This window comes from Mya arenaria, chromosome 10, assembly GCF_026914265.1.
Source record: "Mya arenaria isolate MELC-2E11 chromosome 10, ASM2691426v1".
NCBI lineage: Eukaryota > Metazoa > Mollusca > Bivalvia > Myida > Myidae > Mya > Mya arenaria.
The window spans coordinates 73942038-73966284 of NC_069131.1; the positions used below are offsets into that span (position 1 = coordinate 73942038).

Consider the following 24247-nt stretch of genomic DNA (forward strand, 5'->3'; position numbering starts at 1 on the left):
TTCCAAACTGTCATCGGACCGTTTTTCTTGTTCTGTATCTTAAATACCCGTTGTTTAAAGTATCTTTTTAACTCATGAAAAAGGTTTCATTGAGACGAAACATATACTCATGAATGGTCAAACCATTAAACTTTACATACATTTCCGAAAGTTTGCATTTGTTATCAACATAGAAAGAAATAAATACAACTAATGAATGTGAGCTGTATAAGGTATAATGTTAATCATGATAATATTATATATCATTGAATTGCACATGTAATTAAACCCCAGGAGGTCATAATTTTAATAATTAGTAGTGGAAATCGTGGAAAGACCAACTAAAATAATGTTAAGCTACTCAGGTTCCACTGATATCGCTTCTATACATCCCATTTTGATTTTTATTACCGTATGATATAGTATTTACACTTTGTATAAATCTCTTTCAATCAAACCATTTTTGTTAGGTACACAAATAATTATTATAAGACATTCAAATAAGTTTTAAAAATATGTGCCTAATATATATTACAGATTTCTTTTCTTGGCCAATGAATACAGTTTCATGCTCAACTCAAAAGAGATCCACTATGCCACAGGGAAATCATGTTTTAGGAGCTTTATAGGTACTTTTGATGGTTATAGACAACGTGTTTATTAGAAATGGAACAATAAAATAGCGAATGCCGATTTGTTGGATTAGAGTGAGTGTGGGCTAATGAACTGATGATGCTAGGCACATGGTTATTCAGCGAAGGCAACTCTTAGAGAACAAGTATGCGTAATAACAGAATTATCTGTGCATGTAACTGTGTACGAGGGTTGTCCGGAAAGTTTTGAGACTGCATTCATAAAAAACAAACCACTCATAGGATGCATTTAAAATTTAATCAGCTGACAGCTTTATCTAATATAAACAAATCCTGAAAGTTTCAACAATAAACTACGAAGTGAACGTTTACAACAAACATTACAAAAAGTACAAGTTACAAGTCACGGAGCACTTCGTAGTCATTGCGTCACGTCATTTACAGTTTTTCAAAATAGGCTGCTTCTGCACATACACACTTTCTGTGGCGTTCAACCCATTGCTTGAATATCTGTCCGTACTACTCTTTCGGATATCGTGCCACTGATGTTCTCACAGCGAAGCGAAGGTCCTGTTGATCTTAGTTGCGATTACCCTGTATATCATTCTTTAGCCTCGAGAAGATTGCAAATTCGAACGGGGCCAGGTCCAGGCTGTAAGGTACGTCCCGCACTAAATATACGTCACGTTCACTCACGACTGACGGAAACTCGTGAATAGTCTAAATATACAGCTATATATTGTCATGGACTCATATAATTCATTCTTTTGTACACAAGTAGCGGACTATTTGAAGTATATAAATTGTGATCATATATCACCTTACGCAACAAAGATGCCCGTTTTAGCTTGCAATTAAAGAGGCACGTTCAATTCTGATCTTGGTGATATTCAAATACAACAATTTGTAAAATATAGGATTAAAATGTTGTCACGTCAGGTTCATTCCTGTTGTAAGGACAAGTCCAACTGTGTTGTAATGTCACATACATTCACGTCAGGTCCATCAATATTTTCACGTCCGGTCCATTCAGGTTGTCACGTTCATGTCCTTTTTGGTAATCACGTCATGTCCATTCCGAATGTCACGCATTGTCCATCCAGATTGTCACGTCACGTCAGGTCCATTCCAGTTGTCACGTCATTTCAACAATTATGTTGTCACGTCAAGTCCTTTCCGGTTGTCATGTCAAGTCCTTTCCGGTTGTCAAGTCAAGTCATTTCCGGTTGTCATGTCAAGTCCTTTCCGGTCGTCATGGCAAGTACATTACGGATTGTCACGTCACGTCAGGTCCATTCCAGTTGTCATGTTATTTTCTCATTTATGTTGTCACGTCAAATATTTTCAAGCTTTTGACATCAGCCCCCAATTTCACAAAAATACTCATCTCTCAAGCTCAACTTGATTTTGCACATTAAAGCATGGTAAATGACTAATTATTTAGTCTTTTTAAAAGCGCATTCTCTAATGCATTATTTTTATAGACATCATTTCTCCATAATTTATTGAATACTATTTCTCGAGCAAAAAATGAACTTTATTGATAACTCAAAAAATAATTAGTTTGACTCAGGTGCAATTTTTGCTCTAAAGATCCATTCCGCTTATCACGTAAGGTCTATTCCGCAGATCACGTATGGTCAATTCAGCTAACCGTGTCGGGTCCATTCCGACGATCACGTTATATCCATTCCGGCTATCAAGTCAGGTCCATTCCGGCTATCAAGTCAGGTCAATTCCGGCTATCAAGTAAGGTCCATTCCGGCTATCAAGTCAGGTCCATTCCGGCGATCATGTCAGGTCCATTCCGGCTTTTACGTCAGGTCCATTCCGTCTATCACGTCAGGTCCGTTCCGGTTATCAAGTCAGGTCCATTCCGACTATCACGTCATGTCCATTCCGGCTAACACATCAGGTTCATTTCGGCTATCACTTCAGTTCCATTCCGCTGATCACGTCATGTCCATTCCGGCTTTAACGTCAGATCCCTTTCGGCTATCACGTCAGGTCCAATCCGCTTATCACGTCAGGTCCATTCCGTCTATCATGTAAGGTCCATTCCGGCTATCACTTCAGGGTCATTCCGCTTACCACGTCAGGCTCATTTCGCTTATCACGTCAGGTCCATTCCGGCTATCACGTCAGGTCCATTCCGGTGATCACGTCAGGTCCATTCCGCTGATCACGTTAGGTCCATTCCGGCTATAACGTCAGATCCCTTCCGGCTATCACGTCAGGTCCATTCCGCTTATCACGTCAGGTCCATTCCGTCTACAACGTCAGGTCCATTCCGGCTATCACCTCAGGTCAATTCCGCTTATCACATCTGGTCCATTTCGCTTATCACGTCAGGTCCATTCCGCTTATCACGTCAGGTACATTCCGGCTATCACGTCAGGTCCATTCCGTCTATTACGTCAAGTCGATCCGGCTTATCACATCAGGTTCATTCCGGCTATCACGTTAGGTCCATTCCGGCTATCAAGTCAGGTCCATTCCGGCTATCACGTCAAGTCCATTCCGGCCATCACGTCAGGTCCATTCCGCTGATCACGTTAGGTCCATTCCGGCTATCACGTCAGGTCCATTCCGGCTATCACGTTAGGTCCATTCCGGCTATCACGTCGGGTCCATTCCGTCTATTACGTCAAGTCGATCCGGCTTATCACTTCATGTTCATTCCGGCTATCACGTCAGGTCCATTCCGGCTATCACGTCAGGTCCATTCCGCTGATCACGTTAGGTCCATTCCGGCTATCACGTCAGGTCTATTCCGGCTATCAAGTCAGGTCCATTCTGGCTATCACGTCAGGTACATTCCGGCTATCATGTCAGGTCCATTCCGGCTTTCACGTCAGGTCCATTCCGCTGATCACGTAAGGTCAATTTCGGCTATTACGTCAGGTCCATTCCGGCTATCACGTCAGGTCCATTCCGGCTATCACGTCAGGTCCATTTCGGCTATCACGTCAGGTCCATTCCGGCTATCACGTTAGGTCCATTCCGTCTATCACGTCAGGTCCGTTCCGGTTATCAAGTCAGGTCCATTCCGACTATTACGTCAGGTCCATTCCGGCTATCACGTCAGGTCCATTCCGGCTATCACGTCAGGTCCATTCCGGCTATCACGTCGGGTCCATTCCGTCTATCACGTCAGGTCCATTCCGGCTTATCACTTCAGGTTCATTACGGCTATCACGTCAGGTCCATTCCGGCTATCAAGTCAGGTCCATTCCGCTGATCACGTTAGGTCCATTCCGGCTATCACGTCAGATCTATTCCGGCTATCAAGTCAGGTCCATTCTGGCTATCACGTCAGGTCCATTCCGGCTATCATGTCAGGTCCATTCCGGCTTTCACGTCAGGTCCATTCCGCTGATCACGTAAGGTCTATTCCGGCTATTACGTCAGGTCCATTCCGGCTATCACGTCAGGTCCATTCCGGCTATCACGTCAGGTCCATTCCGGCTATCACGTCAAGTCCATTTCGGCTATCACGTCAGGTCCATTCCGGCTATCACGTTAGGTTTATTTCGGCTATCACATCAGGTCCATTCCGGCTATCACCTCAGGTCCATTCCGGCTATCACGTTAGGTCCATTCCGGCTATCACTTCAGGTCCATTCCGCTGATCACGTTAGGTCCATTCCGCTATAACGTCAGATCCCTTCCGGCTATCACGTCAGGTATATTCCGCTGATCACGTCAGGTCCATTCCGCTGATCACGTCAGGTCCATTCCGCTGATCACGTAAGGTCCATTCCGGCTATCACGTCAGGTCCATTCCGTCTATAACGTAAGGTCCATTCCGGCTATCACCTCAGGTCCATTCCGCTTATCACATCAGGTCCATTCCGCTGATCACGTCAGGTCCATTCCGCTGATCACGTAAGGTCAATTCCGGCTATTACGTTAGGTCCATTCCGTCTATAACGTAAGGTCCATTCCGGCTATCACCTCAGGTCCATTCCGCTTATAACATCAGGTCCATTTCGCTTATCACGTCAGGTCCATTCCGGCTATCACGTCATGTCCATTCCGGCTATCACGTCAGGTCCATTCCGGCTATCACCTAAGGTCCATTCCGCTTATCACGTCATATCTATTCCGGCTATAACGTCAGATCCCTTCCGGCTATCACTACAGGTCCATTCCGGCTATCACGTCCGGTTGATGATGATGATGATGATGATGATGATGATGATGATGATGATGATGATGATGATAATGATGATGATGATGATGATGATGATGATGATGATGATGATGATGATGATGATGATGATGATGATGATGATTTATATCTGATTACATTTCGACGGATCCGAAAGCTTTTAAGGAATACTATAATAACAACATATTTATAAACACAATAATAGTTAGTCATCTATTGGGTAGAATTATTAAATATAAAGGTCAGCGGTGTATAATTATAATAAGCAGTAAATTACAATTTAACGTTCGGATTTTTAAGATACTGTTATCTTTAAGATATCAGATAAGCAGAATAGGTAGAAATGAAATCAAAAATATTGTATTTAATGAATAACAATAAACAAAAAACAACAGCATTTAAACAAGTATTGTGGAATCAGAAATAAGAAAATAAAGGGCAGTTTATAAAGTGTACCTTTAAAGACCGTGGTCTAATTTATACCATTTACAAAACTGATATTTAACCATATAAATGAATCATCATCCGAATAAATTACATTTACAAAAAAAAATGTTTTGCATATAAAACTTTGGGACTATGGTTAAGCCAACCCCGTTTTAATATTGAGAAACTCTAAAACCGTATAAAAATGTCAACCTTTCGCCAAAAATGAACTTAACATTAGTCGTTTACGAGACCAAACACTATCATTTAACTGAACGAATCGTTATACGCTTTATCGCTGGTGTGTTTTGAGGACCTATATCTCTATAAAGTAGCATGGTCCTATGTCAAACCCTTTGCGAGTATACAGAACGACCGGCCGCCAGGCCGACAACGCGGACGGCAATTGCAAACCTATATGCCCCTTTCCGAAACGGGCCAAAAATGGTAATCATGTAATGAAACAAGTGTATACAGTTGAACTCTCCGTATATATCGCACACTTGACGTAGAATAAGAAACTGAAAATTGTAGTATATTTGTTTTATTTTTCTACCGTATTGCACATGTACTATGTACATTAAAGTTCCTAAATGGCTTATACGATTCATCGAACATTATTTGTACAGCATAATCCTCAATGGCTTATACGATTCATCGAACATTAGTTGTACAGCGTAATACCCAATGGCTTCTACGATTCATCGAACATTATTTGTACAGCATAATACCCAATGGCTTATACGATTCATCGAACATTATTTGTACAGCATAATCCCCAATGGCTTCTACGATTCATCGAACATTAGTTGTACAGCATAATCCCCAATGGCTTATACGATTCATCGAACATTAGTTGTACAGCATAATCCCCAATGGCTTATACGATTCATCGAACATTAGTTGTACAGCATAATCCCCAATGGCTTATACGATTCATCGAACATTATTTGTACAGCATAATCCCCAATGGCTTATATGATTCATCGAACATTATTTGTACAGCATAATCCCCAATGGCTTCTACGATTCATCGAACATTATTTGTACAGCATAATCCCCAATGGCTTCTACGATTCATCGAACATTATTTGTACAGCATAATCCCCAATGGCTTATACGATTCATCGAACATTATTTGTACAGCATAATACCCAATGGCTTATACGATTCATCGAACATTATTTGTACAGCATAATACCCAATGGCTTATACGATTCATCGAACATTATTTGTACAGCATAATCCCCAATGGCTTATACGATTCATCGAACATTATTTGTACAGCATAATACCCAATGGCTTCTACGATTCATCGAACATTATTTGTACAGCATAATCCCCAATGGCTTATACGATTCATCGAACATTAGTTGTACAGCATAATCCCCAATGGCTTCTACGATTCATCGAACATTAGTTGTACAGCATAATCCCCAATGGCTTATACGATTCATCGAACATTAGTTGTACAGCATAATCCCCAATGGCTTATACGATTCATCGAACATTAGTTGTACAGCATAATCCCCAATGGCTTATACGATTCATCGAACATTATTTGTACAGCATAATCCCCAATGGCTTATATGATTCATCGAACATTATTTGTACAGCATAATACCCAATGGCTTCTACGATTCATCGAACATTATTTGTACAGCATAATCCCCAATGGCTTATACGATTCATCGAACATTATTTGTACAGCATAATCCCCAATGGCTTATACGATTCATCGAACATTATTTGTACAGCATAATACCCAATGGCTTCTATGATTCATCGAACATTATTTGTACAGCATAATACCCAATGGCTTCTACGATTCATCGAACATTATTTGTACAGCATAATACCCAATGGCTTCTATGATTCATCGAACTTTATTTGTACAGCATAATACCCAATGGCTTCTACGATTCATCGAACATTATTTGTACAGCATAATCCCCAATGGCTTCTATGATTCATCGAACTTTATTTGTACAGCATAATCCCCAATGGCTTCTACGATTCATCGAACATTATTTGTACAGCATAATACCCAATGGCTTCTACGATTCATCGAACATTATTTGTACAGCATAATCCCCAATGGCTTCTACGATTCATCGAACATTATTTGTACAGCATAATCCCCAATGGCTTCTACGATTCATCGAACATTATTTGTACAGCATAATCCCCAATGGCTTCTACGACAATGATAACATAGCACATTTAAAACTCTTCTGCAAAGATACTTTTTTTAAAACAATACATATAAAAATAACACTGTGTCCTAGAATTGACTAGATAAGAATCAACGATTAAATCATAAAATTATTATCAAGTTCCGTCGATGTAGAGATACACCAAGCCATCATCTAGAGCCATCTAAAAGTTATATCTGCAATATATCAACAATTCAATATATATGTATGACTTAAATCGATCTTTTATCAGTAATACCTTTAAAGTTTACCTGTAAATACATTAAATTCAAATATCTGATGAGAAAACACTGGTGCAACTATTTGTTTTACAAGAACTAAACTGATACCACAATCTTAAAGACTTGATCAAGAAGGTTTTACGTCATAAAATTAAACCATTAATCTCAAGCAGTTTCATAGTTTAGTTCTTCAAAAAAGCCAATCAGAGATAAATATTTTGGCAAACAAACTTACTGAAAACTTGCACCATGAAACGACATCCAAATGTTAAAGTTCAGTCCAAATGTTAAAGTTCAAAGCAATTGAATGTCCTCACATGCACCTATATGTTAAAGGCATTTAATATATACTATCCGAATACACTAAAAAAACCTAAGCATGCAAATATATACTCAGAATTAATCATATTAATATGATTTCTTTACAAAAATTATCACAATTTTAATTAGTTAAATTACGGAAATACTGTTACATTCGGTAAAATACTTAAATTATATCAGGTAAATGGCATTCATAAACGTACACGTGATGACAATGTATTACATCATATAACGATCAAAAGATAATCAGTATGAAATACTATACATGTAATTTTTTACAATAAAATGATCATTCATACTTAACACAGAATGCTAAACTTAAGACTAATGTTCTTGTCTTAGACTAAAATAATGCCATCTAGCCTCCTCATAAGGATGTTTAAAATGATAAACCTAAGTTAATAAAACGGCTAAAAACATTTTAAAGACTGTCGTCTGTTTAAAACTCCAATATATGCAACAAGAGTCCACCAGACGTTGTCTATAAGAATCGTCCGTCTATATTGTGTGTGCTACATGCATAATCCCGATCTGCAACAGCAGCAGTAACCAACATAATAGATGGCTGAACGTGGTACAGTTTGTCTAAAACATTTGTTTAAAAGCGAAGTCATCGTCAGTAGGCGTCAGTGCAGACGATCGTTTCTGATTATTACTGTTGCTAAATGCATAATTATCGTCTACAACACCAGCAAAAGAAACTTATGCAGACGGCCGAACATTCAGACCGGAACTTCTTGTCACAAAAACCGTAGATTATTGGGTTGGCCATGTTGTTGATGACAAACGATCGTAAAAATATGTTGTAAACTGCCACACCAATTGGAGACATATCCATGAGAAAATCGGACTTGAACGATATGGTAACCATTAATATTAAATGTGGTATAAAGCTTAACACGAACACAACAGTGATAATGAATAACATGAGGGTCACTTGCTTTGTTCGCAAGCTTGGACCTCTGTTTGTTATTGATTCACTACGTGGAGTTGCCAAGCGATTATTTCCTCTGTTCTTCCGCTGTGATTGGGGCGTTGACGCGCCCGACTCAGGTGTCTGTTGACCAGATTTGGGTGAGTTTGACCTAGAATTGTCCTTTACAACCTTTTTCAATAGCTCCCCATACGGGTCTTTCTTAGAATCGGAATTGTCCAATGAAAATCGAGCAGGGGAATTCTCGCGTGAATTTGGAGCATTCCCATTGGTCGCGCCATTTTGTTTGTCAGTGTTCCGGTTGGTGTCATTCACTAACTCCATATCACTGTCGGGTTCTGCAAATGAGTCCTTTGTTTTCCCTGAAATATTATAAAATGGTAGAGTTGAATGCAAGTGCAATTTATAATTAAAGGTGTTGCCTCATATGATTCTGTTAATTTTCATATAAGTATTCATATAATTAATAAGTTGTATGACACGGGCAGTGTTTTCCCAGATAGAAGTAATTTTGAGAGACTTTCTACCGTTTTTTGTCATTGATATTGCATTAACACGCCGGCAATAGTTTTGGAACCGTTCAATAGTTTTCACCAACGTCTTGAGTCTGGGTCAGAAAAGTGAGTTCTAAATTGTTTTAAAATATCTTTAATATAACATGTGTTTATAAAACATGTTGCTGTTGTTTTTTATTGTAGATTATTTGAAACACGTACATTAATGTTTAATATCTTTGATCCTGAAATAACATTTGTACAATAAAAATAAGATTATTGCTTTTCCGGGTCTAAGTTTCAAACCCGGGCTGAAGGCATTAGGAAAAACAGGGACACATAACTTATGAAATATTATTGTTAACTGTCTGATGTAAGAATCATTTGCATGGATGAAGCTTGTACATTTTGTACATGTAAACAGAAAATGAAGCGCATGTATACACTTTCCAGACAAAATCGGTTTAAACTAGTTTCTGTTAATGTATCATTACAGACAAACTCTTTCAAGAAACACCATCTTTAAAATGTTTACTTTGTTGCTTCTTTTTGTCATGGCATATAGAGGATCATTCTTCGTTTCAGTATAAGATCGTAAAACGTTATATTTCATGAGTGGCGCAACACGGTGAAATATAGTGCGATCTTTCACTGAAACAAATAAAAAATATGCTACGCCTAACAATGGTATTTTAGACATTGTTCTGCATTTTATCAGTAAATTGCGCTATTATGAATGTTAACGTAAAGTCATTTCGGAAACGACCTCGTTAATATTATGACAAAGTCCTGTATTCGATGATGTTTTATTTGGACAACAGAGCGGACTAATTTTCAAAACAATGAAAATGCCAAAATGTTATTTTCACTGTTTGAAACTGTGAAACATATTTTTTTTTATTTCACGGATAAACTCGTATAGTACCGGGAAGCATATAAAATGATAATAATTCGTTACAATTACAAAACCACTCCGGGTCATCAAATGTACAAGTCTATGAACGTTTTTACTCCGGTACGATGAAATAAATTTCGACTTGTAAATTAACAAATTCCTGGGGAAAACTCTTGAAACATATGACTAACAGTTGCGTGCTAAATTCTTTCTGGGAACTGGAACATTGTTTATGATAAGAAAGACTTGTTTTTAAACTGCTCAAAAATGTATTTGTGAAACTGATTCCTGAATTCTGTGTGATCGTGGGTAACAAAACAGAGTAAACAGGTGAAGTGAAATGAATTGCTAGTATGCATGCAGTTTCTCATTTAACAGCATGGTTTACATTGAAAGCAGGAATGTGCAAATAATTACATGAAAATATTTTCTGGAGAGGTTTCTCTGCACTTGGGTTTTTTCATCACGTTTAAATGCGCAAATAAATGGTGGTAAAACGTAAATAAGTGGAAATGTGTTTTATAAGAGAGATTTTAATTTTGATAGTATTTCAACCTTCATCAGTATAAGAAAAGTGTAGCTGTTATCGTCCTGTTGTCCGAAAATACGACAGAAAGAGTTTCATTAGTACGTGCTGATGATGTATATAGCTACATTTGTCGGAATGTCTACAACCATTAGAATGCCATGTTGTTTTTCGGTAACTCGTGACTAGTAACAACACAATAACTGTATGGCTAATTGCGACCATAGTGAGCTTAATCAACCATTATAAGTCTGTAAATGGTGTTAATCAGTGAAATCAACGTTTTTTTCACCGCCCATTTCCGATACTGCCCCAATAGAACACTGATACAATTATCGTTATATTATTTTATATTTTACTATGTTATATTTAAAGACTCACTCTTACTCCCAAATAAGAAGTACCACAATTAATACAACTGCTTTAATTTAACGAAAAGGAGGAATAAATATCGAAAACAATGGTTCTCAGTACCCACCAATCAATTATTATAGTGCATTTTCAGTTATTAAATACACAGTTCCATTCTTACTATCAGAAATTAATATTTTGTAAGTAGTTAAATGTTTATTATTCAAAATATGTTTGTTTTACATGTGTATGTATTAATATTGAACAAGTGTGTCACTTTAATTGAAATTTCAACATTCTTACTTTTTTGGTCGGTTTCGGAGAGCGGGCCCCGGGCGTTGTACGTGTTCTCCCGGATAAACTTATGGTGTGCCATAATCGTACGACCAATCCGGAAGTAAAAAATCCCCATTACGACCATACATGAAACGCTGAGTAGCAGCTGCAAGGCGAAATACGCTTTGGGAAAACTTGAATCCTTCATCCGCGGGTCAATGAAGCACTCCGTTCCGTTTATGTTGTTAACCCCCGTTTCTACGACGGTGCCTCCATATACGAATATTGCCGGAAGCGCAACGATGCACCCAAGGACGGACGCCACCGCGCACATGATTTTTATCTTCCGGGTGGACATTTCCGGTGAAAACGGGTTACATATCCGACGGTGGCGCTCAATGGCGATAGTGATCACGATGAAGGCGGACGCGACCACGAAGAACACGTGCAGGAAGCGGAGGGTCTTACACGCGGCCTCTGAGGGGAACATGTAGGGGAAGAGCATGCTGACAATGAGGAGGGGCATCCCGACAGTGCAAGCCACCAGGTCGATCCAACCCAGCCACAGGATGAAGCATCTGAAAAAGGGAAACATTTTGCCAGTTTTTTAATTGCATTGATAGGTATTTGAAAGCATTTTCTGGACAAACAAAAGTAAAAATGAAGGATAAAGTGGTGACAAATAGCTATTAATTGTTTACTCATTTATTTTTGCTCGTTTGTTAAAGAAGAAGAAAGATGCTTTTAAAGACTCCCAAGTTTGTTTGGTTGTATATATCCTTATTTAAGGAACCATGAGAAAAATCTCTTGGTTGCGAAACTGAATACAAATCATCATGCATAAAATATCCTTACTAAGACGTAGACCGTTCTCATGATTGTACGTGGATCTTTTTTACTTGATCGTACGTGGATCTTTTACATGATGGTACGTGGACCTTTTACATGATTATACTTGGATCTTCAACATGATTGTACGTGGAACTTTTACATGATTGTACGTGGCTCTTTATCATAATTGTACGTGGATCTTTTACATGACTGTACTTGGATCTTCAACATGATTGTACGTAGACCTTTTACATGACTGTACGTGGATCTTCAACATGATTGTACGTAGACCTTTTACATGATTGTACGTGGATCTTCAACATGATTGTACGTAGACCTTTTACATGATTGTACGTGGATCTTCAACATGATTGTACGTAGACCTTTTACTTGATCGTACGTGGATCTTTTACATGATTGTACTTGGACCTTTTACATGATTGTACGAATACCTATTACATGATTGTACGTAGACCTTTTACATGATTGTACGTGGACCTTTAACATGATTGTACTTGGATCTTCAACATAATTGTACGTGGACCTTTTACATGATTGTACGTGGACCTTTTACATGATTGTACGTGGACCTTTTACATGATTGTACGTGGATCTTTAACATGAGTGTACGTAGACCTTTTACACGAATGTACGTTGATCGTTTTACATGATTGTACGTGGATCTTTTACATGATTGTACGTGGATCTTTAAACATGATTGTATGTGGATCTTTAAACATGATTGTACGTGGATCTTTTACATGATTGTACGTGGATCTTTAAACATGATTGTACGTGGATCTTTTTACATGACTGTACGTAGATCTTTTACATGATTGTACGTGGATCTTTTACATGATTGTACATGGATCTTTAACATGATTGTACGTGGATTTTTACATGATTGTACGTGGATCTTTAACAAGATTGTACGTGGATCTTTTATATGATTGTACGTGGACCTTTTACATGATTGTTTGTAGACCTTTTACATGACTGCACGTGGATCTTTTATATGATTGTACATGGACATTTTACATGACTGTACGTGGACCTTTTACATGACTGTACGTGGACCGTTTACATGACTGTACGTCGATCTTTTGCATGATTGTACGTGGACATTTTACATGATTGTACGTAGACCTTTTACATGATTGTACGTGGACCTTTTACATGATTGCACGTCGATCTTTTACATGATTGTACGTGGACTATTTACATTATTATACGTGGACGTTTTTACGTGAACGTGGACGTTTTACATAATTTATTGTACTAAGTGGACCTTTTTACATACTTTTACGTGTACCTTTTACATAATTGCACGTGGACGTTTTACATAATTTTACGTGGACGGTTTACATGATGTGGATGTTTTATATAAATGAACATCAAATTGATACATTTACCTGAACATGGACGGGTTCGTACAATACTTATACTTTTGAATAAGCTAAATAAATGTGTCCGTTTAAACCACCGTAAGTGCAATTGCTACGCGTACCTGTACGTGGATGGATGATACTTCCTCGTGTACACGTAAAGAACGAGTATGTTCCCTAACACTCCGAACACCATCAGGAGAGCAATAAACGCGATTGTAGGCACGTGTAACTCAGCCAAGGAATCGTTCAGCTCCTGGATTGTGACGTTGACGTCAAAATCATGACGCCAGTCTTTTGGAATCGCAGAATACATTTTGACTTCACTTCGACTCTGTACACTCCAGTGGCAATTTCAATGAATCCTTAAATGCGATACGTATCATGTAATGAAGTCAACTTTACTTAAGGAGGTATACACAGGTTAATCAATTTTATCTTGCATCATGTAATTTTTCTGACGTCACATCACGTTTGGTAATATTTGTTTACGCTATTCCAACACGGTTGAATGATCTCGTAATGATACCAAATATCTCATCCTCACGTCGATAAGTCGTCTTTGCGTTGCATAATGGTGTCAGCGGCGTGTAATGGTTTTACGTCTACATGACGTATCAGGTTCCTTTGAGATCGCTTCTTCACGGTAGGAACAAATTTACGTGTTTTCCTGTTCACATTTTTACGTATGGTGCCTGAAACAATAACACAATATCAGTAGGATTTTAATTTAGTACCTTTCATAACATGCATTCATTACGATATATAAAATATATTCATATTAAGTGTTCAAATGTATGCTGTTTTCAGTAAATCAGATCTCAGTCGTTATTGGTTTTAATCGGGTGAACCGGTAGATAAACAGAGGCAGTATAAGTAGACAAAACATTATTTTGAACATTAAGCAGATAAATAATTGTTAGTATGAAGAAAATTATCGCTTGTCATTTGTGGTGTGTGACCACGTTTTATTTGATAACATAATATTAAACTCTTACCTACACATAATGTAACATTCAGCATACATTTCTACCGTATATATAAATCTATGAAACACATGTTCATAATAATAAAAAACATTAACTCGTATATATAATATAGTCCGTTTACATATAAATCTCCACTTTATTAAATTCCACTGATCATAAAAAACACCTATCATTGAGAAGCACTTACGAAACAACTTTATTCCTGTGTTTAAGTGTGCATGTATCCATTGACTTACTGTAGTTTTCATCTAAATGCTACCACAACATTAAAATTAAGATACGACTTTCCTTCCTCAATTGAAAATATTGTCCTGATCGATCAGATGCCGTTCGAAATGATTATGTTTACTTAACAAGCTCCGGCTATTCATAAATTCATCAAGGTTAAATGAAGCCGGGTTATTATTTAGTATCATCTCCTTATACTCTTATCTGGTCGAAGTTTACTTAAAGGTTTGGTCAGGGTGCTTTTACATAAATTTCAATGTTTGATTTTCAACATCAAAATAGAAATTTAATTCAGCCTACCCGAGACTTAAAATGCGGAAACGTTCGTGACCAACTAAGCAGGAAAGGCTCATGAACGTCAGAGGCCCAACCAGAGCTAATTATTTCTTTTTAACTAAGGGGAGGGGTCATGTCATATGTCACTGCGCTACCGCTATAGCATATCCTGGTTAGGTCAATGGTATGGTTACGCGTCCGTTTGCTGCAATAAAGATCGACCCCGCCCAATGGTATCGTTGTTGCTTTACAGTTTATAAAGGTCTTTTCTCACATGTTGAGTGTATTATGACTGTTTGCTACTGAGCATGTTTCTGTAGCTTTTTGCATATATATTGACCCCGCCCACTAGTATCGTTGCTGCTTGAGAGTTTATAAAGGTCTACCCTCGTCCGTTCAGTGTATTATGACTTGACCACGCCCAAAATTATAGTTGTTGCTTTAGAGTTTATAAAGGTTTGCCATTTTCCGCTGAATGCATTAAAGCTTGACCTCGTCCAACAGTACCGTTGTTGCTTTAGAGATTAGAGGTCTGCCATTTCCTGTTGAATGCATAATGGCTTGAACCCGCCCAATAATATCGTTGTTGCTTTTGAGTTAATGAAGGTCTGCCAACGCCCGTTGAGTGAATTAAAGCTTGACCCCGCCTAAAAGTATCGTTGTTGCTTTAAAGTTTATAAAGGTCTGCCATTTCCCGTTGAGTGCATTATGGCTTGACCCCGCCCCTTTTATCGTTGCTGCTTTAGAGTTTATAAAAGGTCTACCCTCGCCCGTTGAAATCATTATGACCTGACCCCGCCCATTATTATCGAATAAATTAAATGATTTTATGAAGATAATACTTGTAAAACACTCCAATAAATGATGCCTCATAGCTACAGAAATATCAGATTCCTCTAGTAACATGGCTACATTAAGGGCCGGCCACAATGCAAAAGTGGTCGGGGAAGGTCAAAAACTAAAACGTTTAAAAAGTTATCTAGGTTTGAGGAACGATCTTTTTGGGGAGTGAAACATTTTTGCTTTGTGATATGTTTTGAGGTAGTAAGAGTTAAATAAATTTTACAAAAGAAGATTTCATCAGATTTTGGATCAAAAAGCATTCACATTATTTCGGAAAAGTCCGTCGACATTATTACTTTGTTTTTATGCCAAAATGCCCCAGACTACCTATTCAACAATGTCTTAAGAGTTCTAGATAAAATCTTGTCAAATAAGAAAAAATAATGAAAACTCGTGGATATAATTTATTTCTGTGTTACAAAAATGCATAGATCTATTTTAAAACATCTGCAATCAACACTAAGCCCTCAGACATTGTTCATCGGGCATTTCCGATAAATTTTACTCATTAACATAATCTTTTAGTATTAAGATGTTTCCGGGAAAACTTAAATGCTTTTGATTGGAATCTAATAAAATATTATTTCGTAAAAATGGCTGAACTCCTAATTACAGTTATTTAACTTGCAATTGATATATGAATCATGTCTTTTAAAAAGTTAACCTCATAACTAAATAGAAATTTATTTATTTTAAAACTTTTTTAAATTTTGGTCCTTCAATCGACTTTTGCATCGCTGCCGGCCCTCAATGACGGTTTCAAATCCGAAACTATATTCACATCCAGAACGTCTAACGAAACACTTTAACCAATGTATTCAACGTTATACGTCGTTGATATATTTTTTATATTTATAACTGCTTGTACAAACTAAACGTAAATGCGAACGGTAACCAAGGTTCTCACGTACTTATATTTCACGTCCCTGGACTCATAATTCTGCATTTGACTCACGCGTTTTCAGAATTCCAAATTTTAACAAAGAAAGATCGACTCACACTTTTTCTGCAGTCAAACTTATAAACTAACTCTTTTTCTCATACGCAAGTGAAAACTCAGGATTACCGATAGGTATGAAAGTCCATTTGAAATACGTATGTTTCCTCGACATATATGCAATACACTATAGTCTACCTGCACATACTTTACTTAAAATATAATATCCTCAGATTCAAGCGTATTCAACACGTAACAACTCAATTGTCAGTTTACCAACTGTCTAACTCAATATTTGTGCAACCTAATATTATCTTACGAATGTGAAGTGTTATGAACTATGATGCGTGTTGGAAGTCGAGAGACGTTTTATCAGTTACATGCGAACTTTTCAGTTCAAACTATAGCTATGCTCGAACTTATCTGAAAAAGAAATGAGTTCACCAATTGGGAGTTTTCGTGATAACCACATTTATCATAATTATATCTTGGGTAATTGCCCATTTTTCAACAGGATGTTTAAACAATTTTGAATAATTCCTGAGATACGTCTTAATCTTGAAAGACGTCAGCGTGATTTCTCTAGTCTCAAGTAGAATAATTTGTATGAGTAACTATATCAGTTCTGGTATCAAAGGAATATTTATATTCTTTCATCTGCTTTAAACGATCTGGTGAAGATATTTAACATGCATTTATATTCAGCCTTCTACTCGCAGACGATCTGGTGATGATAAAACAACATTTCATTATTTGTCGTCTTAACATCAATACAAATGTTAGAAAGATTTCCAGCTGGTTTTACCTTTATATCAATGATTTTTCCTTCCTCATAATGTAAACTATCCTGTCCGCTACAATGTTAATCCACTTGATTGTATTATCGAACCACAGTTCTTAGCAACGGGGCGGTAGTTTGTTCATTTCGTATTTCTCCAGAAATCTAAACAAAACTGAGCGGTGGAGTGAAATCCATCTCTTTAAAAAGAATCACTGGGAATATTTATCTCCAGAATTCACTTAATGCATCATTATAATTTTACACAATCTTAAAGATGCAAATGAAATATAAGGCTTATGCACAATAATAATTACTTAGTATTAAGCAAATGCATTTTTAATTTGCCGTCAAATTATTCATTCCTGTCAAGCTTAATATATATTTACGTTGTATTCCTTTCACCATTAACACTTATATCTCTGCATCACACTTAAAAATGTACATGTCCAAATGCTCTTTAGTCATAATTCAAAACATGTTAATTATTAATAACTTTGACACCCACATCCATCCAAAAGTTACTTGACACTAATAAGTCCGACATGATACACATAGTTGATATCATAATAAGATGATTTGAAACCCTTCGGGCTGTAAACAGCATAACTGTGAAAAACATGCATTTGTTTTCCACAGACGGTCATCTATTTCAAATAGTCGTCTTAACTCGGCAATATCCGACAATCTCCGGTACGTCTCGGAGAAGATAACTGTCGATCATTCAAACTCGCGGTAAGTTTCGTTATACGACTATACCTCCAACAGAGCTATTGAAAAAGTGTCTTCTTACGGTTGTAAGCGGACCGTGCACGAGAATTTCGAGTAATCACACTATCCGATACATTGTATTTAGAGAGGCCATGAAAATAATCTAATGTTTATCTTTCGTAAAAATATATCTTATTTTTCTATTTATAAATCTGTATTAATTTATCAATTAATGCATTTATTTTCTCACTTATATATGCAATACACTTGTAGTCGTATAAGTCAGATACAATTACTCGTTTTTCTTCATAGGTGTCCTCTTACAGACGTAAGAAACTGCTTCTCTAGGACGAACACCAATTTTATTCTCGGCTTCGCCTCGAACAAAATTGGTGTTCGTTTTAGCGAAATGGCTTTTTATGTCTGTAAGAGGACACTTATGAAGACAAACTCGTACTGTATTTATTACATACATGCCATACTTATACTTATAGTGTCTATTCAGCAAACATGTTGATACAAAGTATTAAAGTATTTTCACTATATAACCTCAGATTAATCTTCCTGGTCAATTCAATCTCATTAAGATTATCCAAACTTAGGTTTCAGTTCTGTCGGCGTTTGTAGATATACACGGCGCAGACATGTTTCAATTTCGTTACGCATCATTACATAATTCGATGGATGCGAATAACACATACCTTTTTAAATTTAGTTTTCACGATTTGGTATTGTAACTTTTGAAATAGTAAAACCATCGGAACATAGGCTCCCTTTTATCAACGATGGTACCATTACAACGCAATATGGTCACTCCAAGAAGTAACTTTAATAGTATCACATCAAATGGCTTATTAGCTCACATGAGACACACTTATGTTATTATAGGTACTGTTTGTTTATATGCATTAATGGAATTAAATGTAGCTAATTTGATAAATGCATATTATTAACAAATATTAACCTGTTTTTGTATTCAAAATTATTTTTGTTTACTGCCCAAGCCTTTCTTGAAATATACCGATTCACCTGATTAAAATCAACCACGTCTGACTGCTGATTTACCCAAATAAAGAACAATATACAGTTAAACCTGGTTGAACGGTCACCTGCTTTAAATGGCCACCTGCCTTAACGGGCCACTCCTAATTTCCCCCGTACGTTTTTACTATATAATGTACGTGCATTAAGCGGCCAACTGTCTAACGCGGCCACGGCCACTAATTTTTGTCCCCATGAAGCCATATAAACACTAATTAGCGGCCACTTATCCCTTGTCTCTGACATTTCCGCTTATAAATTTTTCCAATACACAGCTTTAATTGCGTATAGAAGTTTACGGAAAAGAACGACGGCCTCGGGTATCTCCGTCATCCAATGAAAATGAATATTGCATCACACGATTGCCATGCGTGTTTACTCATCGAGAAATCATGTTTATTACACGTCGGCGAATGTTTTGATCAGAGTTGACACAATTAATGACACAATTTATAAGATAATTATTAAATACCGACAAAAACACCGGTTTTTATGAATTCACAGTTTGCATTGTCATTCGAATGCGTGAAACGAGTTACGATTTTTATGCACTTCAATATTATTTTTCAAAGTGCACGGATTTATATTTCTACGAACGGATACTAACAATGCATTTTGCTTGATATTTTTTACCTTTGATTATGGCTGAAACTAAGACTAATCGAAAGTGTTTGTCTCTAAAAGAACGTGTTGAGTTTATAGTGTCAATTTCTTACTTAAGCGTAAGCGTGAAATGTGTAGACTGATATGTGGTGGGTTTTGTTTATGCCTTGTATCAACATTTATCTATTGTATTTTATTTATAAATTTGAAATAAATTTATTTTATTTATACAAATGTATTTGTAATTAACCTTCTTCAATAATATTGATACAGATGTTACTGATTATGGTGTGAGGTGGTGGTTAAGATACATACTCCATCTCTGAATAAAGCTGTATGTGAAAAATACTACCGCAACATTTGAAAAAATATCATTAAGAATTAGTGACTTGTAAGCATTTGTTTTACTTTAAAAAATGGAACTTACATTATCTTAGATAAAACATTGTATGTTTCATGATGATACATTGAAACAACTCACATTATACATACAGATCGAGGATTTAGCTGAAAGCCTACATTTTTTCGTACCTTTGTCCTTGAAGTATCTTGTCGTACACGCTTTCAAAAGATGATCCCATAGTCCACACAAGAAAAGGAAAAATAATGTTTCATTTCACCAAAACGTATGGTATCACCAATCAAGAGAATCGACATGAATGTTATAAATAATGTGAACTTTGTTCACGCAACAATATGTTCCAGGATTCTCCGCGTGAAGCGTGGAAATGCCACAACCCTATAACCATGGCAATGAGAGGCCAATAAAAAATCTACGTTATTGTTTGCTCTGGTGGCTGCTGTGTTAATGGGGAAAAAACATTTAAAGACACAATTTACCATAGCAACAGAATTCGAATACATTACAAAAATAAAATATTCATTGCAAATTATCTGTTTTATATCACCGAGTGTGTGTGTGTGTGTGCGTGCGTGCGTGCGTGTGTGTGCGTGCGTGTGTGCGTGCGTGTGTGTGTGCGTGCGTGCGGGCGTGCGTGTGCGCGCGTACGTGCATGTTTGTGAGAGAGAGTGTTGGTGTGAGTGTGTGTGCGTGTGTGTGTGTGTGTGTGTGTGTGCATGCGTGTGTGCGTGTTTGTGAGAGAGTGTGTGTGTGTGTGTGTGTGTGTGTGTGTGTGTGTGTGTGTGTGTGTGTGTGTGCGCGCGTGCGTGTGTGTGTGTGAGTGAGTGTGCTCGCGCGTGCGCGTGTGTGCGTGTGACGTCATCCAGATGTGTGTGGCGTCATCCAGATATATCTCTGCCGTCATCCAGATAAATGTGTGACGTCATCCAGATCTGTGTGACGTCATCTAGATGGGTTTATTTTGATTGTGCAATTTTAAAAATGTTTGTACAAAACACTGGGAAAGTAATTTATGCGCGACTCAGCGATTCTGCGGGTTAAAACAAAATTAGAACAATGTATACACGTACATGGATATACATACAAGTACACGAATACGTCATGTTTCTCCACCTCTCTACCAGGCAGGTGTATTTAGTGTACACACTTTAATGTGTAGACAAATAGCCATACAACATTTACGATACGTTTTGCCACATATATTTCGAAATCAAAAACACAAAACAAAATTTAAAAAAATATATATTTCGAAGAGAGGTTGCAATAAGTTTCGTGCATTTTTATTCGATCGTTATTTCCCTGCCTGGTAAGAAGATATTGAAATTAAAACTTCACATTAAACATAGAATTATTTGGTATGGCCATACATTGATAAGTACAGCCTGAAGCTGACGTGCCAAGTGTCCATCTCAGTGTCAATTCGTCACTTCATGAGTCATCTATTGAACACTTAACCGCTTAGTAGACGACAGAAGCAGACGATGAATTTTCTGCAGAAGACATAATATTGACAGTCGTCGCCCTGTTTGCCATGTACAGCGGCTGATCCAGGACTTTCTAAATGGGGGGGGGGGGGGGGGCACAACTAATTATAAACATATCAAACTGTTTTTGAATGCATTATTTTAATGACATGGAGTTAACATTTGTCTTCACTGTCAATAATGTTTGGTAGATAAATTGAATTAAAAAGATATCATTTACTGAGATAAACCTTTCAAAAACCAACAAAGATATCTAGCCGTTTTGGGGAATCGAACCAGGGTCGACGGATAAACAGGCTACGTTGTTAACCACTCGTCCACCTGAGTCACACAAATTTATGCTTTAAAATTAGTGCATTATAAACCTACACTACAGTATATTGATTGAACTCAACGATACTGTAGGACTTCGGGTTAGGGCTAACCCTAACCCTAACCCGTAGGACTTCGGGCTCCAATATCACGAAAATACTTAAGTCAAATCTCAAACTCAGTCTCAACACATTTTATCACATAGCATTAAAATTTATTAAAAATCATATATGTTATTTGCAGTTTTATACGCACATTCTATCATGGAATATGCTGATAAAAGCCTTTGGTCGAATTCAAAGCTAAATATATTCTACAGCCAAAAATATATTTGAGTACAATTCAGTATTCTTTATAAAATACTCAAGTATATTTTTGCTCTAGAATTAGTTTTCTTTGAAATATTGACAAAACATTTTTATCGACACATTCTATGAGAAAATACGTTTTCGAGCAGTATAAAACCATGCAAGATTTTGAAGGATATTTTGCTTTTATATGGTGAAATATGTGGAGACTGATTTTGAGATTTGACTTAAGTATTTTCGTGATATTGGGGCCGGATGTCATTGACGATAATAAAGGCCGAAATGGCATTATTTTAACTTTAAAATATTTAATTATTCACTGCGCAATTTACTTTCACTTTTGGTTTTTAGTTTCTGCAGTATGATTGTTGTTTAAGGGTCATTGCTTTTGAACTTTAATTTGATTGGCTGTTCTTTTTATGGGTATGAATAAAGAAAAAGTTCGCGGTTTTTTATTAGAACATTTTTCGTCAAGTTGCAAGTTTGTAAAAAGTACGAGCTTATACTAATATGTTGAAATACGTTGAAAGAGAACCGGATCAGCCATTAATTTTATTAAAGTCTGGTCAGCGAATTTTTTATAAGTCTTTTATGGCAGTATTGAAAAAGAAAATTGATAAAATTGGTCTAGATGAAGATAAGTTTTCAACTCATTCCTTTAGAAGAGGGATGGCTACTTTGGCCTTTAGACTTGGTTTACCTTCAGATATAATACAACTTATGGGGGACTGGCGAACAGACGCCTACAAAACTTATTTACAATATTCTATTGCTGATAAAGTTAAAATTTCAAAGTTTATTGTACAGGAGTTAGACAAGTCTGAACTTAGCATATGTTAAAATAATTATCTGGATTTGTTGTAACATAGTTTGTTCTATTTCCAGGTTACCATTTAGCAGACTCTTAGAAAAGCAATCGGTAAAATATATGTTGCATGAAAAATTAGAAGCATGGAATTTAATAGTGTTGTTGCTCTTTGTGACTGTTGCTTTATGTTTGTTTGCTTCATTTTATGTTGGTTTTGTTGGCGGTTTGCTTTTGTTAAAATTTGATGTGCTTACTTATATTAATTTCTTGTTGATTTGTCATTGATTGATTTATTTATCATCAATTTATTTGCAACTCCAAAAAGTTCGATTTATCAAATACATTATTAACTATGACTATGTGTTTGTGTTGTTTATTAAGTGTGGATAGGAACTTGATATTTTAAGATCAAGAGTTTTTGTCTACTGGTTACAATTAGAAGACTCATAAGCAATTATTAATTGAAAGTTTCAAAGGGGCAACGTTTTGAATTTAAACTTTTGTTAAATGCAAGTCATGCACACACATATTTTGTTGGGACACAATGACAATATTAAAAGCAATGACGAACCTGAAATGTGCACATGTTAACAGTTTAAAACAACTTATATTTCTGGTATATGATATATTCTGAAAACAGTAAACTAACGCGTATAACTGCAGCCATATTTGTCTACTTTTGATCAGCTGTCTGTGTAAAATGCGGCGCCATTTTTTTGTAACGAATGTTCGGGCCCCGATGTTATTTTTCAAAAGACTATTTCGTTTCGTATACTATATTATACTCGATAATCAGGTTGTTTATTTGCTCAAATGCTTATATAAGATTTAAATTGTGACAAAATAACTTATTTGTACTGTTAAATCAATAAAGATGTGCCCAAAAACATTATTTGCTGGCCCGATTGTGGGGGGCACGAGCCCTGTGTGCCCCCCTCCCCCCGGT

General features: G+C 36.8%; 1 protein-coding gene across 5 annotated transcripts; it reads right to left on the minus strand.

Moving 5' to 3' along the window:
- Positions 1–6803: 6803 nt before the first annotated feature.
- LOC128205260 (rhodopsin, GQ-coupled-like) lies at positions 6804–20654 on the minus strand. 5 transcript variants are annotated; one of them, XM_052906782.1, is made up of 4 exons: positions 20560–20654; positions 13745–14317; positions 11434–11984; positions 6804–9226 (listed from the first exon to the last, which is right to left on the minus strand). In XM_052906782.1, the coding sequence occupies exons 2-4, from the start codon at positions 13936–13938 to the stop codon at positions 8604–8606; spliced, it is 1368 nt and encodes a 455-aa protein (XP_052762742.1). In that variant the 5' UTR covers positions 13939–14317; positions 20560–20654; the 3' UTR covers positions 6804–8603. The 5 variants fall into 5 exon arrangements, with proteins under 5 accessions (XP_052762742.1, XP_052762739.1, XP_052762741.1 ...); XM_052906779.1 differs by lacking the exon at positions 20560–20654 and adding an exon at positions 17701–17824; XM_052906781.1 differs by lacking the exon at positions 20560–20654 and adding an exon at positions 17025–17187.
- Between the last annotated feature and the right edge of the window lie 3593 nt (positions 20655–24247).